The sequence below is a fragment of the Netta rufina genome (assembly GCF_964035555.1).
Source record: "Netta rufina genome assembly, chromosome: 1".
NCBI classification, from domain to species: domain Eukaryota; kingdom Metazoa; phylum Chordata; class Aves; order Anseriformes; family Anatidae; genus Netta; species Netta rufina.
Genome location: NC_140123.1, coordinates 164,788,320 through 164,807,275, shown reverse-complemented (window position 1 = coordinate 164,807,275; position 18,956 = coordinate 164,788,320). Strand labels below are relative to the sequence as shown.

The 18,956-nt window shown below is 33.8% G+C and overlaps 1 protein-coding gene across 1 annotated transcript in view; it reads left to right on the top strand.

Annotated features, from left to right (window-relative positions):
- PTPRQ (protein tyrosine phosphatase receptor type Q) overlaps window positions 1-18,956 on the top strand; it is a gene marked incomplete at both ends in the record, with an annotated part of 132,760 nt that overhangs the window by 30,716 nt on the left and 83,088 nt on the right. Inside the window, 11 exons of the mRNA XM_084305484.1 lie at window positions 54-280; window positions 2,754-2,823; window positions 5,162-5,361; window positions 6,643-6,892; window positions 10,144-10,272; window positions 11,024-11,170; window positions 12,647-12,819; window positions 15,020-15,230; window positions 16,998-17,150; window positions 17,270-17,449; window positions 18,209-18,316. Of these exons, the coding sequence (XP_084161610.1) occupies window positions 54-280; window positions 2,754-2,823; window positions 5,162-5,361; window positions 6,643-6,892; window positions 10,144-10,272; window positions 11,024-11,170; window positions 12,647-12,819; window positions 15,020-15,230; window positions 16,998-17,150; window positions 17,270-17,449; window positions 18,209-18,316 (1,848 nt within the window). The remainder of the gene's footprint in view (window positions 1-53; window positions 281-2,753; window positions 2,824-5,161; window positions 5,362-6,642; window positions 6,893-10,143; window positions 10,273-11,023; window positions 11,171-12,646; window positions 12,820-15,019; window positions 15,231-16,997; window positions 17,151-17,269; window positions 17,450-18,208; window positions 18,317-18,956) is intronic.

Genomic DNA, 18,956 nt, shown 5'->3' with positions numbered 1-18,956 from the left:
TTAATTAATTACTTTTTTCTACATATTATTTATTTTGTTTTATTTTATTTTAGATCCTGGGCCCCCTGTATTTCTTGCAGGTGAAAGAGTGGGCTCTGCTGGAATTCTGCTGTCATGGAATACACCACTGCGTCCAAATGGGAGAATTCTTTCCTATACTGTTAAATATAAAGAGGTCTGCCCATGGATGCAAACAGCATATACACAGGTCACAACAAAACCAGATAGTCTGGAAGTTCTTCTTACCAATCTTAACCCTGGAACAACTTATGAAATTACGGTAAAAGCTTTATAAATGCCTTTTATTACTATTGAATTATGCCTAGTTTTACAGCGTGTGAGGCTACGCTGCATGCATACAGTGTTTTCTGAAGTGCATTGCTAATTACTGTTGCCATATAAAAAATATATTAGTCAGGTATTTGTTTACTGTAGTGTTTTTTAAATACACTTTAAATAATTTCCAGCCAAAACTGTTCTAAAACAGTTTATTCTGTTAATATATTATTAACATACAACGTTATATGGTAAAGAGCAAAGGTTAGAATTTTCAAAAATGTCTAAATCTTTCATTTCCATTGAGATTTAATCTTTCAAACCACTGATGCATTTTGGATGTTATGCATAGATTTCCAAAACACCTCAACCAGATCCAGAAAAGCATGTTGGTATGTAATTCACAGAATCACAGAATTGAAGGGGTTGGAAGGGACCTCGAAAGATCATCAGGTCCAACCCCCCTGCCAAAGCAGGTTCCTTAGAGCAGGCTGCCCAGGTAGGCGTCCAGACTTTCTTTGATTTTAGAATTAAGGAAATAAGAAGGTGTTTTCTTGCCTGAATATGTATTTATATGTGGCCTGTAGACACCTTAGTCTGCTTTCTTTAAGCCCAAGTGTTTTACCTAGTGTCATGTCCTGAAATAAAGAAAATGTCATACTTTTCCATTTCCTTTCCATAGATTTTATTGCCTAGATATTCATGTGGAATATCTACTGTGAAAATCGGTACATGTATTTTCATGAGTTCTTTATGTGGAATTTGTTTATATTGAGAATAGGGACTCTGATCCATCTCTGAATTCTTCAAGAACAAATGACTTCAGATGGACAGAAATGAACTACTATTCTCATGGCAATATTTGCCATGCACTTCTTCACCTGACTTCCTCTTTCATAAGAACCTTGGATAGGTGCTTCTTTTTAGTGTAAAAGATGGAAAGAAATAACATGTTTTGATATGCCTTTGTGATGCCAGTGATCCTTTGTAAAGGTGTTGTACATGTGTAAGAAAGTAGGTATCTAATGGTGGCTTGCTATGGTAGGAAGGTTCTCAGGCTCACTGTGAATCTAGTAGTGATGACCATGTTGATAAAAGCCTCTATATCCACAGCAGCTGCAGGAATATTTATTCTTTGATCTCCTGCCTCTGATCATCTAGAAAATAAAGAAATAAATAAAATAAAAAATAAAATAAAATAAAATTCATCTACTATTAAATATGTAGTATTTAGAATATAATTTAGACTGTAAGCAAATTAATTCATCCAGATAAATAAGGCTATTAAGAGTTCAGTTTACAATTCTGAGTGCCTCAGTAGCACTTATGTGGGATTCACTATTAAAGGTTTTGCAAATTCATTTCTTTGCTTTGTATGATTTTTTTTTTCTAGAAAAAAATGTACATTTTAAATCACACACTTAGCAATAATTTGGCTTCGTTTGATATGTGTGGGAGGCTTTTCTTCTAATTGCTCATGCTTTAAACATTGATCTTAAAGCAGAATTTGACTCATGAAAGTGAGTTGTGACCCAACAACATCTGCCTAGCAGGGACCACATGGCTTTTGTCATGAGTAAGTGAAAGTCTGTAAGCTGAAGACCATTGCATTATCTGCTGCTTTGGTGGGCTTCCTGAATGGCTGACCTGCTAGCAAGCTCACAGAGTCAATAACTCAGGTGGAAACATTTTTTCTACCTCAAAGATGTAGCCAAAAAGAACTATTGTGTTTTCCTTGTCTACAGTAATTGTTGTTTTGTTTTGTTTTTTTAATTATTATTTTTTATTTTTGGTAGGGGAGGTGGAGAGATGGTTGGTTGTGTAAAAATCAAAAGTACCTCTTGATTTTCACTTAGGTGAAAATTCTTTATTGTTTTAGGGTACCTGGTTTGGTCTTTTTAAATTCCTTCTGGTAAATACTGTGGCAGTAAAATTGAATGTAGTCAACTTCTTATGATCTTTGAACATTCCAATCTGTTTGTGACAGTGCGGTCTTAATTTTGTTTCTTTATATCTGAAGAAGAATCATTTGTAGAGAAATAGCAGATAAAAGTGATGATTTGTTAAATGTTTGAGGGTTACGGATAATTTTGAACCCCTTATTGATCATTTTGTGAAAATGTACAGTCAAGTGAGATGTTTCCTAAACTTCAAATAATTACTGGCAGCATTATGCTTCAAAGCATGGACATTAATATTCCTTTAAAATGTGAATTACTGCTACTTGAACTTTGTAGAGTACTTGCATTATTCACATAATAAAATTTGTCCTTTTTAAACGTTTTCAAAAATTTTGATATGATGTCACTGTGTGTCAGTGATCTCTAAAAGCTAATGGTGCAATTTTATTTTCAAAGCTAATCAGTGTGTGTAGCTAACATATGCAAACTTTTGTATGTTTGGTCCATGACACTATACATCCTATAGGTTCTCTACTTAGACTTCTTTTTTTTTCTTTTTTTTTTTTTCTTCTTTAGGTTGCTGCTGAGAACAGTGCTGGTCTTGGAGTATTTAGTGACCCTTTTCTTTTTCAGACTGCAGAAAGTGGTAATTTTAATAGACTTGTTCATTAAATAGAGCTGCTCTAATTTGTTCAAATAAAATATCCCTGACATTCCATAATTTATACTTGAACAAATTTTGATACATTTTGAAGAAAATCACAATTTTTTCTGTAATTCCTCACTCTCTAGAAAAGGTGCATTTTGTCTTATTTTCTAGTAACAGCATTTAGGGTGTGCACATATGAGGGTTTCTCATATGCAAAGCCTATTTCTTTCTTTCTATGAAAATATTACGAAATTTCATTTCTATGAAAATTTTCATTTCTATCTTCATTTTCATTTCTATGATATTCGAAAATTCTTACGATCTATGAAGCCGATCCATCAGCTATTGCCTGCAGCAGTACTAGGAGACTGGGAGTACTTATATTGACTCCTTGTGTCAAGCTGTTATTTGGTTAGTGCTGGAATCGAGTACCTTTTCTAAGCCCAGCACAGAATATATTCTACTAAGTTTATACTTATTAGTTCTGAAGGAAAAAAAAAAAAAAAAGGCATAACTGAAATGAAAATTTGATTTGATGCTTTTGAAGACTAAAAAGAGATACAGTTTTAGTCTAGATTTCCATAATTAATTTAGTATTTGTGGTCTTGGTCTTTGGAGCACTCCAGGAACCTTGGCCAAAGAGCTGGCTCCAGGCCAATTATGTTGGGATGAACGAGTCTCAGTGAAATATAGAATTTGTGCTGCCATGGTGGTGACTGTCCCTCTGTCTTTAGGACTCACATTTGGTTCTGTAGCAGGGCAAACAACGCACTGTCAAACCTCAGTTAACGGCAGGAAATTACTACTCTGCAAGAGATTTCACAATGAATTATGAAACTGAATATGAGAAGGGGTAGCGAGCTTACCTGGTGGAGCTATGCAAATCGTTTTTCTTCACTACTCTTTGTAATTCATTGGTCATAGAAAACCAGATTTCAGTGGGCTCTATTTACTCATTTGACAGAGGACAACACTAGCATTTTTTCATATGAAACCATTAGCTTTTAACTCTTTTATGCTTTCTGCTCACATTTTTAATAAGGGTAAAAATGCTTGTTTTAAATGTAATTGGATGGTCTGTTAAAATTGTAGGTGAAAGTTATGTGTCACTGATACTATTTTTTTTTGTTTAATTTTCCCTGTGATGGTTAAAGAAACCCCAACATCTTAATCAAAATAAACATATACAGTTTAAAATAGTAAAATTAACCAGAAGATAAAACTTTGTTTAAAACTGTTTAAATAAAAAGGCTGTAGTCCAGGGGAGTAAAAAACAAGATCTAGAAAAGAACTCTAGAAATAAGACCCTAATTCGACAGGTCCTAAGCAAGAGCAAAACACGAGGCATGGAGGATTTGTCTCAGTTAAGCAGTGGAAGATCTGTAATTGTGAACATTTGTATATGTATACATTTTTAAGGCAGCATAACCCTTTTCTTCACAGTAGTAAGGCTGGCTGTCACAGGAGCTGTTACTGCCCATGCCATCTAAACAGGGCAAAGACACCTGCAGTACTTTAATTCAAAGGAATTGACAGAACTCAGACAGCATGTACATGTAAAAATCTTGTTTAGATTCCAAATCCCATTCCTTTGTGCTGTGCTTAATAAAAAAGTTCTGAAACAAGGTCCTGGAAACTGTCATTGATACAAAGAACACAATTTTTGTGGTAATAGTGAATACTTAAATTAAATTGAACTTTTTAAAGCTACCAAAAGTCTGTATCCAGCTGAAAAGATCATGCAGGTAAAGTAAAATAGAACACCCAATAATGTCATATGCTCTTAAACTGAGAAAAAGAGGTCAGTATTTATACTTTAATTTCTTTCAGATAGAATAAAACTGTTTGCTAGTTCTGACACGGTAGATCAGTTACTTCTGCAAAGAATATTTTTAAGTTTACCAAACTAATTACTATAATTATATTCATCACTTAAACTAGAAAGAAAAGTACTTGATTGCATATCACCTACTTTAAGTATGTTTGTGAAGAATTGGTATTTCTTTGCTCTAGAGTAAAGAACCTAGAAATGGCATAATAAAAATGGCTATTTTTTTCTAGTGCTTGGAAGTGGAGTTGAATAGATGATAGTAGAGTGGATAGTTGAGTGAAAAAACATATTCAAACAGACCTTTCTTTCATTTGTTTAGCTTAAATGATTATTTAGAAGTTACTTAATGAAAACAGGAAAGCAGAAATCTTTGAAATATAATAGGTTCCTTGGATACTAAATGATAATGAAATTCATTTTAGATCATGGTAGATTTGTTTCTGAAATAAGTATTTCCTGAGAAGAAAAGTATGTCTCACTGCTTTTGTTTGTTTTGTTTTCAAGCTCCAGGTAAAGTAGTGAATCTCACAGTTGAAGCCTTAAATTATTCAGCTGTAAATCTGATCTGGTTTCTCCCTCGGCAACCAAATGGAAAGATAACTAGTTTCAAGATTAGTGTGAAACATGCAAGAAGTGGAATTGTAGTGAAAGATGTCTTGGTTAAAGTAGAGGACCTTCTGTCTGGGAAGTTACCAGAATGTAATGTAAGTGCTATAAACCTTTTAAATTAGAAATAGACTCAAGCTATAGGAAATTGTTTTAAATTTGCATTTTGAGACCTAAAAATTTTTGGAGGCTTGCTTTTCAAAGCAATTCCAACTTTTTTATGAAGTTAGGCCCAAGGCAGGATATAATGGGTAAAGGAAAACCTTTTCACTTTGGAAAATCAAGAATTCATTGTTTTGGTCAGGGAGGACACATAGAACTGTTAATATTTTATTGTTATAAATAATTTGATAATGCTTTGTATAAGTTGTGCTCTATTTTGTGTATCAAATTTCAACGTTATTTAAACCCTCTTCATAACAATGTAAAAAGAACTAGAATTAGCAAAGTGATTTTCTAAAAATGTTTGTAGATCAAGTTGTTCAGAAATTGCCAATGAATGTTTAAGAATTCTGACTATCCATTGGATTTCAACCTGAATTTCAATCAGTGCATACCTTTCAGAATTTCTTGAAGAAAATTCTTCTTTCCAGCCCTTATTCTCCTTTTCTCCTTTATGTGGAACAAAGTGTTGTGATTAGTAGGATGTTAAATTGCCTATTTTATTTTATTTTTTTTTCGGGATGCTAGACTTAGTACTTATTGAAAAGTGCAGTTTTTAATGACAAAAATTATCAGGACTTGGGTTTCAGATTTTATTTTCAAGATCATTTTAAGCATTGTGAAAGCTCACAACATTTTGCTGATTTTATTTAACACTGAAAGAGAGACTACCAACTACTGAATCATAAACACTGATTATTGTAATGTCTATCAATTTTTCAGAGCTGGCAGAGCTGGCAGTATGGATCAGGAAACCCCTGTCTGGTCTTATCTGTTACATATATGTGGTTTGTATATATATACACACATATATATGCACTATATATATATGTATACACAAACAACATATATGATACATATATACATAGAAATGAATATATACATAGAAAGACCTTGCTAGGGGGGCTTTTTTTTTTGGAGAGACAGAGTCTAAATGCTAAAACTTGAATCTGTGAATAATTAGAGCCTAAAGAGTTGCTTCTGTTCAATCATGTTTGAAATATTTTGGAATAAGGGCAGAAACTATAATATTGTCACTAACAAGATGTACTAGCAATATCACCTAATGAAATTATAAACTAATTTGGGTATTGAAGTATAAAAATAAGAACCAGTTACAATAGATTTTGTTTCAAAGAGTGTCTGCCTTTCTTGATCTATATTTATTAACAATTGTATAATTTCTGTTTATCATATTTCATATTTTGTCTTATTAGGATAACAGTGAATCATTTTTGTGGAGTACTACTACTCCTTCAACTACTTTTGGCAAATCCACAATTCCTTCAAGGACTACAGTTGCGTCAAGTACAGAGGCATCTAGTCAAATGAGCTCTGTTTGGAATGAACCGATCAGTTTTGTTATAACTAACCTGAGGCCATATACCACCTATCTTTTTGAAGTCTCTGCAGTTACCACTGAAGCAGGTTACATTGATAGTGCAATTGTCCGGACACCAGAATCAGGTATATATTGCTTTCAAAAGGAAAGGAAGTTCTCAGATTTGTAGGAAAACATGCAAAATATCAACTTGAACTTATGTTACAATATACTTCAGTCTGACTCTCTTCATCTGTATCACACACTTAGATGCATGCAGTTACCTAATTTTTAAGTTGATGAAATCAACAGAAAGAGTACATAATGTATTTAACACTATATGGTGGGTAGGAGTTCAGTTCCTGTGAAAGTTAAATCAAATATGCCTAGGATAGCTATTTTTTTTTCCTTAATTTTATGAAAACTAAGGATAATTCAGGAACTGCAATTATTAATGGTACAATGGAAGGAGAATTAAAAATTAAGGGAACAGGTATCAGGTATAGTATTCAAAAAGCATATGTGTTGTATACATAGCAATGAAATTAAAGCTTTTTTGGTTTTGTGGAAAAACAAGCAGTATAGAGAAAACTCCTTTCCCATGGTTCCTCAGTCTGGATCTGTTGCGGAAAGTTGTTCAGTGCTAAAGAAATCTCTAATCACTAGGAAAGTTGGTTTTTGGAATATTCACAATACTCAGAAGTTAGAATTGAAAGCGAAGGTCATCCAGAAGAAGTTTTGTAATTGCCCCTACGTAGTGGGCAACACTATTAATACAGCCATACCAAAAATGTATGTTTCTAAAGGAATGCTGTTCTGGCTTTCTTTTTACTTTTTTTTTTTTTTTTTTTTTTTTTTACTTTTTTTTTACTTCCTTTACATCCTGCTTTTGCCTGATTCAGTTTGATATTACTGTTACTCTTTCATATATCCAAAATTCGTAGTACTGTTCAGATGAAAATAAATGTAATTCTCTTCTAGCACTGTTCATTTGAATGGCTTTGCTAGAATTAAAATATCCTTTGTTTTCAGTTCTGTCTGGGGATAATGAAGTTTTGGATTGTTTCTGTTCTAACATTTGCAGGGCTGCTGTCCAGTTCATTTTTCATCCTATCAGCTTCCTAAGATAGGTGCACTGGTAATAACAAAATGTTGGGAAGTACTGGAAAGCTTATGCTGTAGGGCTTGGTTCTGCCAAATACACAGAAATACACAGAAAGGTGTCAACCGAAGAGATCTTTGGACCTTATCAGTACTTATCCTTACAACCAGAGTTCATCCATTAATGCATGGTCTGGGAAAAGGGAAGTTGGTTACTGGTCTATGTGGGTGGTGGTGACCCACCAGCACCCCTGCCACCAGCTTAGTAAGTCTTTCCTCTTAGAAGCATGCAAGTTTCTGAATCTACCTGTATTGGGTCTTTACCTCATGAACATTCAGGTGCTTGCTAAAATCTTTCCCTGTGAGTTCTGCATGCGTGCATGCTAAGGATACTTTTCTGAAGCTGATTATAACATTGGCTGGTGATTTGTTAGGAAGACGTTATGAAATAATAGATGTTTTGCCTCATGATTTTTACAGACTTAACTTTCCTTTGTTTTGGTGTGAAAGATATCTTTATATGTTGGAATGGATATTGATCTATATAGCCTACATAGTAAAACTATGATTTAGGAATGTTGTTTTGCAATTACTGTAACAGCCTACCACCTCCTCCAATATCAAGCACCATCATCCAGTCTCTCTGCAATTACTGAAATCCACTTCCCTTTTTTCAAATGTCTTATTCTTTTGAGAATCTCTTTAGAGTCACACCAGCTAGCACCCCAAGTTGCCAGTTTCTCCTATGGCCAAAACCTTGCATCTCAGTACATGACTTGATTGTTTGAGGTGAGGCTGAAGGAAGAGGAATTGGGTTCGTGTTAGCAGATGGTGGGATGGAGAGTGCATTTGTTTCAAATACCACTTTGCTCACAAAAGAAAATGGCATGGATTTGTTGTCATACCTATCTGGCAGCACAAGAAAAATGATATATCCCTATAGTATAGTATAGTATAGTATAGTATAGTATAGTATAGTATAGTATAGTATAGTATAGTACAGTACAGTATAGCATAGCTCAGTGATGTTTTCTTTTAAAATGCTGAAAATTGTTTTTGTCCCTTCCAACCAGAATTTTCAGAGCCATGCTGAAGCTCTCCTATGTTCTTGACAAAGATGGTACCTTTCTGGCTTTGATTTTATAATAATGCATTTTAAAATGCTTTAAAGAAGTTGCTTTTCTTTTAAATATGAATTACATTACAGCATGTTCTCTGAAAACCCAGCTGTGATGGCTGTCAAGGGAGGATGTTTCTACAAAGAGAAAAATGTTTAGAACTTGAAAAAATGGTCTACAGTTGAAAAAATGGTCTAAATTAACTTTTCCATCTGTACAGAAAAATTAAAATGTGTCGGCCATCTCTAATGTGGTCAATATTTTAGGAAACTTGTTTTTACAAAAACAAACAAACAAACAAACAAAAAAAAAAACAAACAGAACTTTTTAATGGTATTGTGTGAATATTTTTTGAAGGATCAGTTTGAATGTCCACATTGGCTTAAATCTCATATATGACATATGAAGACCAGATTTTCATAGTAATTTGTATCAAGCAGTTTCAGTAATTTTTTTTTTTTTTTTTGGGGGGGGGGTATGCAGCATTTTTCCAAATCAGGTTTATTTTAACTCTATATGAATGAAAAGAATTGTACCTCCTTTAGTTGTCTTTGAATTTGGTTTTCCAGCTCAGTGATAATCTCTCTTTAGATTGTGAAGGTATGCTTTAGAAAGGAAGGTATGCCTTAGAAAGGACAGGGATTGAATTCCATAATCACTTGAGTTTATGATTCATGTAATTTATGTGAATAATTCCATTAAAATATAATGTGAAATGTTTTTGCAGTCTTAATCATTACTGGGTTTGCATTTTTGGATAAGGAGGTATATCTGTGCTGTCAGAAATCTATGTGATGTACTCTATATGGGGTTAAAAAATGTTCAGGGAAGAAAATCTTACCAATGTGATCTCTACAGTGCTGAACATCACGATACTATTTGAGCATCTTCTGTATATAATCTGTTTCATGATAAAGTCCATGTTAAACCTGATAGAATCCCTTTATCTTTTAATGATTATTTGCATACTACCAGCTCTCTTGATATCTTTCACAAGCATAACCCTAAAAATAAATGAAATAAAAAATAGCCATTTTAATGAGCTGTGCTTTTAATGTAACTTTCCTTCAGCACATTTACTGTTTATGTTTAAAATGTTAAATTGTCTGATATGTGGTTCTTGGAAATCCTAATCTCAATTATTTTATGTTCAAAGACTTTTTCCAATATTGTTTAAGTTCCAGAAGATCCACCACAAAATTTTGCCAAGAGCAACATTACAGCAAAGTCTTTCTCAGTGACGTGGGACCCACCAACCATTGTAACAGGAAAATTTGGTTACAGAGTTGAGCTGCATGGGCCATCTGGTAAGTTTGAATTGATGTTTTTGTTTCATTTATATTTTTGTGATTTTTTCCTTACACTGTCACTCTTATTGTCACTACCAGTCAATAATGAATATTTGAAAGCATTGTTATCTATGCTTTTCTCTGTTAAAATCATTAGGAATTCTTAGATAACTTATAATGGGCAGGATTTTCCCTTAGAAGGATAGGTATACAATTAAATTTGCTTTAGATATTCTTAAGAGTGGAGAAAATCAGCTTTCCTCAGTCTTTCAGAGAAACAACAGGCTAAGCTCACAGCTTAATTAGGAGGCTTATATATTCAAAACATTCTTTAACTTATGTTTACTCTTTCCTCTTTCTGTTAAATATTTCTGGAGGATTTTCATCCTTGTGTAATATACAATCAACTATGTGAGTCTGTTTTGGTGTTTTTATATTTTTTTGTAACTCAGACATAGTTAAGATCTTACATAACTACATATAGTTAAAGAAGTCAACGAGCTGTATACTAATGCTTTTATGGGATCATACAGGAAAAGCAAGTTGAATTAATTTATAAACAAACAAAACCCCTCCTCTTAAAACCTATACCTCTTTGATTACTTTTTCTTCAGGCAATCAGTCTTATTTCCAATGAGGCTGATACTAAATTTTCTTTTCCAGAATCAAACTTCACTTTTCATCATCCTAGACAGTAGCTATATTCAGTATAAGCAAAAGGTGGATTTTTTGTATATTTGAGCTAGATTACTTTTATTTTTCATTCCAGGACATATTATGGATAACAGCACAAAAGAACATAAGTTTGTATTCCGTAACCTTGTACCATTTACAACATATAATGTGTATGTTGGTGCAGAGACAAGTGCTGGGGTGGGACCAAAGACTAGCCTTACAGTTTTCACTCCTGCAGATGGTAAGTTTAAATAAATGAAGTAAATAGACTGTAAATAACTGATGTCAGTTTTTCATTTAAAGCTCTTTAGGTACCGTTCAAAAGAAACAATGGGCGTGTTATTGTAAAATAAAAGTATTTTCTACCTGAATGGTAGTGTTTTTTAATTTGGTAATTAAATTGCAGGTCACCCTTCTAGTCGTTAGATGGCAGCAAGTGGTAGGGAAATAACTACGGAAATACACCTCGGCTGCTTTCTTCAACCCTGAACATCTTGTTTGACTAATTTTCTCTAAATCCAGGGTCTCATACCAGTTTTGAAGGTAGCCACCTTCACAGAGTGCAGCTCTGAGGCAGATGCAACACTGAGATCCTTTCCTGGGAAAGCCAAGTAGTTAGCTCTGCCCCAGAGCCATCTATGCTATGATTTGGGAGTTTTGGCTCCCAGTAGTTCACTCATCAGGAGACAGTCCTTTGCTCAGTAGGAACGCTGTTTTGTCTTATATATATGTGAGATTGTACAGAAGTACTGCTCTGCAGCTGAGGATTCAACCGGAAAAATTTGAGAGTCGCTATGCAATATATCGTTGACTTCAACATTGTTATCTTTATGTTTATGTTAGAGAGCACAAATTTAGAAAATCTCTTCATCAGTGCTTGCTGCAAAGCTTCCTATTAAGGTGTAACAGCAGGAGTAACACCTGTCATTATCTGATGCATTTGTTCCTGAAGTATCTGCTTTAGTCAGGTCTCAGAGTCACTTTCCAGAGATGACCCAGCTCAGTGCAGAAATGCTTATCTTCTGTCTAAAATCACTGTCATAAGCCAAATTTTTTGTTTTGTTTTGAGTGACATGGATTGTCTAATGTCTAAATTAACATCGAATATGCAAGCCTTCAATATGCAAATAATTTCAATTTTATCTTTTTCTGTGGTATATTAGGGGAATTTTTTTATCATTATATAAATACAATAAAAACTTTTTCTGAAACTCTGGCAGTCCTATGTAAAGTACTGCATAGTTAAAGAAGAAATTGAAACTAAAGTCATTATAAACCTGAAATGATCAAGATGTATCACGTGCATAATGTTTTCTTTTCAGATTTTAACTTCATTCTTGGTATGGTATTGAATTTAGAATTAAGTTTTCATTGTCGATATACTCAGGATTCCATACTTAGTAAGCAAGTGAAGGCCTGCTTACTTCCAGTGCACTGACTTGAGTAGAGCTACCCTGATTTAAATTTAAAAGATTTTATTAATATGCATATCATATCATAACTTATCATAGATGTGGAAAAAGTGTGCATATTTTTAGAAATATTACTTGCTTGACAAAACAAACATGTGAAGTAACTTTCTAACTGTACAGGAGCAACTCAGAAGATAGGGATATAAAATTTGATGAAATCCCTATTGTACTTTGCTTACAGTGCTGAGGAAGCTTGTACTAATCAGAGATGTTTAATTAAATCATTTTTCCTCTTGAATATTTAGTCCCAGGTGCTGTATCAGATTTGCATTTAGTGGAAGTGGAAGCCACATATATAAAAATTGCTTGGAGGAAGCCACAACAACCAAATGGGATCATTACCCAGTACAGAGTTAAAGTGCATGTGCAAGAAACAGAGGTGACTCTGGAAAACACTATTCTCAATGGAAAAAATAAGGTATTTAGTGTTTGTTTGTCTGATTTTATATATATATATATATATGTATATGTATATGTATATATATATGTATATATATGTATATTGATACAAAGTATAAATATAAATATAAATAAAGTATAAATATAAAATAAAGTATAAATATATATATAAAGTATATATATATATATATAGATACAGATTTCCTTGCTAGATTGAATTTGGTCCTCTGTCTTATTCTTATTCCACTCAGAATGTGGAATTTACCACCACAGATGAGTTCTCAGTGCATTTAAATTTCACCTTCACCTTCTCCATGCCACCCTCTTCCTCTGGCTGTTTTTTGTTTGTTTGTTTTATCAATACTGCTATTTGTACTACATGAAAATCAAATAATTTCTGGAGAAATTATCCAGAATTTCTTGGCTACTGAAGGCAGGTTGCAATAGCCATCAATCTTATTTTCCCTTCTAGCCCTTTAGTTCTTTGCAGCATAATAGTTCTTAGCAGATCTAACAGTAGGAGTATGGATGTAGGTGCCTAGATCAATACATAGCCACCCAAGCACAGATCTAACACATAATCTAAGTTCTTAATGCAGAGCTCAGTGAAGGAGTTTGCTTTCAAGTTGAACGGTATACATTAAATAGAGCCCTGGAGCCAAACATTATATAAAGGAGTAGGGGGAAAAAATGAGGATAAGGATCCATTCATTAAATCAGGCTGGGGTCCTTGGAAAGTGAAAGTATATGACTCTACTGTGATACAATCTTTAATTATAAAGACACAGAAAAGATGAAAATTATCTGCACAGACATGTTTTAATGCTGGGATTTCCTTATTTTGGAGTTCTTATTTTAGAATCACATGTGCTTTATTGAATATAATTTTCTAATTAAAGAAAAAAAAAATCATAACAAACCTTACCTCATTTGGAACTCCATTGACTGCACTTTAGAGCATCTACAGGATTTCAGCTGTTGGAAACACACTGATAATAGCACTCAACAATGTTTAGCAATGAAAGGCTGTTATCTCAAATGGAAAAGCCTCAGAGGCAAATGATATTTCCATGTGGGTTACTATTTTCCTATAAAATGTATGTGAAAATGAGGTGCATATAGGTTTTACCTGTTGGTACTTAGGTGAGATTGTTGCTGTATGTCTGCCTGTGGTCAATCCCACCTAGTTACAGTGGTTAAAAAAGCTGCTTTGCCGTCTTTCCACCTGGGGTCTGTAGGGAGAGGGCTAATGTGTATTAATTACATCACTGTAAAAGCATCTCTTTCTGGCAGTGAATTTGGCCATATGTGCAAGTGGGGAGTATTCACAGATGACAGAAGAACAATTTAGAGACACTGTAGTCCTGGATTATGTCCCAGATTCTGAAGGGGCATAATGATCTAGTGCTTACACACCATTTTGTACCTACATGTATGTTCTAGCCTCTGTCTTTTCAGCTTTCTTTGTTCCTCTCATATTAGTTGTTACTCCCTTTATATCTACTCCCATCCCTTTCTAACTTTGTCTTTTGTCCATGGTGTCCTACTGACTTTGCCTTCCTTTCATTCTCCCTTTCCTCATATTTACTCACTTATTTTCCCTCACCTCTTTATTTCATTGGCTTCTATTTTTCTCCTTATCTCCTTCTCATCTCTCCCTCACCCAAAGGCCACACAGGAATATTTTTTCCTCCGATCAACCTAATCAACCTGTTATTCTTTTTCTTCAGGAGCATTTGAAACCTTCTGTCTGTATCTTCAACCTTGTTTTGGAATATGTATAGCAGAAAACTCCCAAACTCAAATATGTCTTTTCATTGTATCTCTAAGGATAATAACATTAAATTTAAAGGCCTTGCTCTAAAACATGGGAGAATTGCAGTTTTATTGCAATGTAAATCCATAAATTAAGAAATATTAAGAAATTAAAAAAATGCATTTGGTGTTGTGTTTTGTTGTGTATTTTTTTGTTTGTTTGTTTGGTTTTTGGGGTTTTTGTTTTTGTTTTTGTTTTTTAATTTTTAAAATGAACAGAAATGTTAAGCTACTAGCAACTGAGCTTTTTCATGAGAAATATTGTTTTGCAAAATTCATTACAATATAGTGTATAAATATTGCAAAGTTGACAAATACACAATTATATACTATATATAACATGGATTAAATAATATAATGTTGACAAAACTTGTGATTTTTTTTTATATCTTTCTAATTTTTAGTATTTGATCGATACTTTGGAACCATACATGATAAATGAAAACATTAAGCCTTCTCCCATTTCAAATTCAGTGGAAACAGCCAATGAATTATACGAAGGTTCTGCTGAAATGTTTTCCAGTATTCAGACAGCTTCCCCAGTAGTATTTACTAGTGTATCTGGTGATAATTTGCCTACTATAAATGGAGCTGCTGAATTACATTCTGCTTTGGGTAAGGTATTTTAATATATTTTTCTGCCTGCTCCTTTTCTCTAAAGGACCCCCCATCACTGTCCCAAATATGATCTTTAGCACATGGTTCAAGCAAATTATGAATGGGTCATTTGCTGGAGTCAGATTTTTTTACTACTGAATAACTTTCTGAAGCAAATGGGAAGGCCACACAGGCAGGAACTAGCCCCTTGTCACCCAGCTGACCTTCTTCCTAGTGAAAGGAGCACCCGAAAGCCATCAGCCAAGCTGCATAGACAATCAGTTATTACAGTTGCCAAAGCAGGTGTGATTGTCAGGGATTAACATATCTCCAAGCCCTTCAGAGACCTTGATTTCTCTAAGCCTTTTGACTAATAGGTTTTCAAATGTCAGTGAAGGTAAATAGGTCAAAAAGTTACAACTTTGCTATATGGGTGACAAACAGGTGGAGATGACCCCATGACATGGTGATGTCATTAGTGTGTACACTTGTTCTGTATTATCAATGGAACAGTGTTTCTTTTCTAAGTATGGATATTTACAAATCATTAAGCAGGCCATAGTTGACAAGCAGGGGCTTAAGATACTGTTGCCATTTTTTACAATGAGAGTTTTGAACAGTAGACAGTCAATTTTTTATATTCTGAATGCATTTTTAAATCATTGAATTTCTCCATATATACCACCATCAAAGACCTGAATTATATCCATTAATGTAAACTAAAGTGGAATTTTTCTTTACAATTTTAATCCTAAAGGATCTCCTCTGTCATACAAAGCGTATGGTGCTTAAAATGTGAGTGTTCTTTTTACCACCTCATTCAGCTTGAGCTAGTCAGTTGCTAAAATATGTCTATATTGCTGAAAAATTGATTTCAGACAGCATCTGTTGTAATCTAGTACACAACTATTATAGTAGTTACAGTAAAGTTGTTGACAGCCAAGTTTTCAACAGTGCTTGCTGATTTTTAGATGCCTCCATTTTAATGCTGATCTTGCAAAACTTTTAACCTGATGCTCAGATATGTGTACCCAGACTTTGTCACATTGCAGTGGTGTAATGGCTCCTTGCACTGGAGGATTTTGACTAGCATAGTTGGGTTGCTGCCAACTTTGAACTTTATCACAGATACACTGAAAACTCTTTGTGGACATATGCATAATTTCTTCATTTTGCTGATCCCAACTCTTCTGCTAAAAATACCAGAGTGAAGGGATATGTGATGGGAGCCATTTCAAGTATAGCTGTTACAGCACAATTGAGAGGGTAAAGAGAAGAGAATTTGTCTTTCCTAATTTAAATTTTTTTCCTAAATTATAAAATAAATAAATAAATAAATCCAAAAACATCAACAGCCTAGGAGCCAGTGTTCGGAACTATGTTCCAATGTTCCTAGGAAGTATAGGAAGATTGCTTTTTCCTAGTTCCTAGACATTTCTCTCTTTTTTAAATTTTTTTTTTTTTTGGAGATATTTCTCAATGCACACATCATGTTTTTAGTTCACTCCCATTTGTTCTTTCACATAGGCCAATCTATTCTTACTTCATAGAAGACCTCTGAAAAGCAGAAAGGATTGCACACGTGAAAGTGGACCTATAATAACCACTCCTTGATTATGAGATGCTGTGTAACATTTTCTTTATATTTTTGTAATTGCCATGAAAGTTGATTCTTTTTGCAGTAAAATAGTTCAAGGTTATCATGTCAAACTGAGTTTAGAATGCAAAAACAAACAAAAAAAAAGGTTTTCAGGTAAGTAACTATTTCTCTCCATTTGATTGCAGATAATCAGTATGCCATTAACATTTTGGCTGAAGAGCTGTCATATGTTATAAAGGGCCTTGTACCTTTCACGGACTACACAATCAGTGTGTCTGCTTTCACTGCTATTGGAGAAGGGCCACCATCTGTTCTCACAGTCAGAACACATGAGCAAGGTAATGTGTAACTTAGAAATAAGTTAACATACATAACTTCTTTCATTGAAATTTTATTCTATTTTTAATAATTTCTTTTACTTACTGTTTTTTTTCTTTTGTGTGTGTTTTTGTTGAAGTTCCAAGTTCAGTGCAAAATATATCATATAAGAATCTTAGCTCCTCCTCTGTTTTGCTGTGTTGGGACCCTCCAGCAAATCCCAATGGCAAAATTATTCATTATACCGTTTATGCAATGGAGCTGGATACAAAAAGAGCATTCCACACAACAACTTCAAACAACAGCTTAATTATGACAGGTACAGTGCCATTTGATAAAAAATAATTGCAAATATATTATGCAAAATCATTTATGCCAACTTTATGTAACGTAGCCATTTGTAAGGCAGATAGATCAAATCTCCCCCATCCACACACAACACATCTGCATGTGAAAACAAAGCTGGGACACTATTGTCAGACTTGTCTGCTGTGGAGAGGTATACAGGGAATGTGAAATGGAGGAGAGGACTACATAAGGCACATAATGTAGCAAGTAGTAATTTGTGAAATGGATTTTCCATTATTTTTTTTTCCTTAGCCTCTTCTTTCCATACAGGAAAATGTTTCTAAATTGATAATACTTTTTCAGACTTGATTTCTCCTTCCCAGACAGTATTTGTATGCTGTTAATAATAATTTTTGTCTTTTAAGGTGAAAATTTTGATAATAATTGAAGAAAATGCATGCTTAATGGGGTTTGGGGAGTTTATTTGTGCTAAACAGAGTAATTCATATAGAATAAAAACACGTACTTGTATGTACACATACACATCCCTTGTTTTCACAACTAAATTAAAGCTATTTATAGGGTTGAAGCTAGTTGACTTATTTCAAAATTTATTGATTTGACTAAGTGTTTATTTGACTCTCCCCAGATAAATGGTATTATACTTTTAGATGGCAAATGTATATCAAAAAGTCTTAGAACAGCATCCATTTTAACAGTTTTATAAATAAGCTATGAAATGTTCAAGGAGGATTATCAGCAATAATTTGTTTTTTATTTATTTTTTTAGGTTTAAAAAAATACACAAATTATAAAATGAGAGTTGCAGCCTCTACCATGGTTGGAGAAAGTGCTTTGTCTGAAGAGAATGATGTTTTTGTGAGAACTCCTGAAGATGGTAAATACACTGATTGCAATGATGATTTGATTTCTGTACTGAGGTTTATACTTCTTCATAAGTCTGGACACATAACTAAGGAGGGGAAGAAAGCATACAAATAAAATCAATGTTTCTTGAAATTGTTATTTTATCAGTCAGTGACTTTATCCAGCTTATTTTCAGGTAAGTGCTAGAAATAATTATAAAACCTGCAGCATGACCAGGAATCCACTAATTTCAACTCGGATAGGCCAAGAGGTGAGGTAGGAAAGCTGCAGAGCTGAGGTTCCTTCGCTGAAAACAGTGTGTCCCTAGACCCCATCTAAATTATAATCATTTATCTTTGGAACTCAAAATCCCCCCCTTGGTTATCATATGGAAATTAGGTTGGTTTCTGAAGCATCTAGAAACCACAGCTTTCACCAATTCAGAAGCCATATTGATGTCTATAAACAGAGCTCCTGATAAAGTGAGCTTTTAATGGTATTATATGTGCTTGTTTTTATACAGGTTTAGGGCTTTAGCCCTCTTAAGACTGATCAATAGTTTTAATGTAAGGTATAATACTACCTTATAAAGATTTCTGAGGCTTGCTTCTTTGCAAGACATTATCCACACATGAAGGTGCAGTAGCTGGAGTTGCCATTGGCAAAGAGAA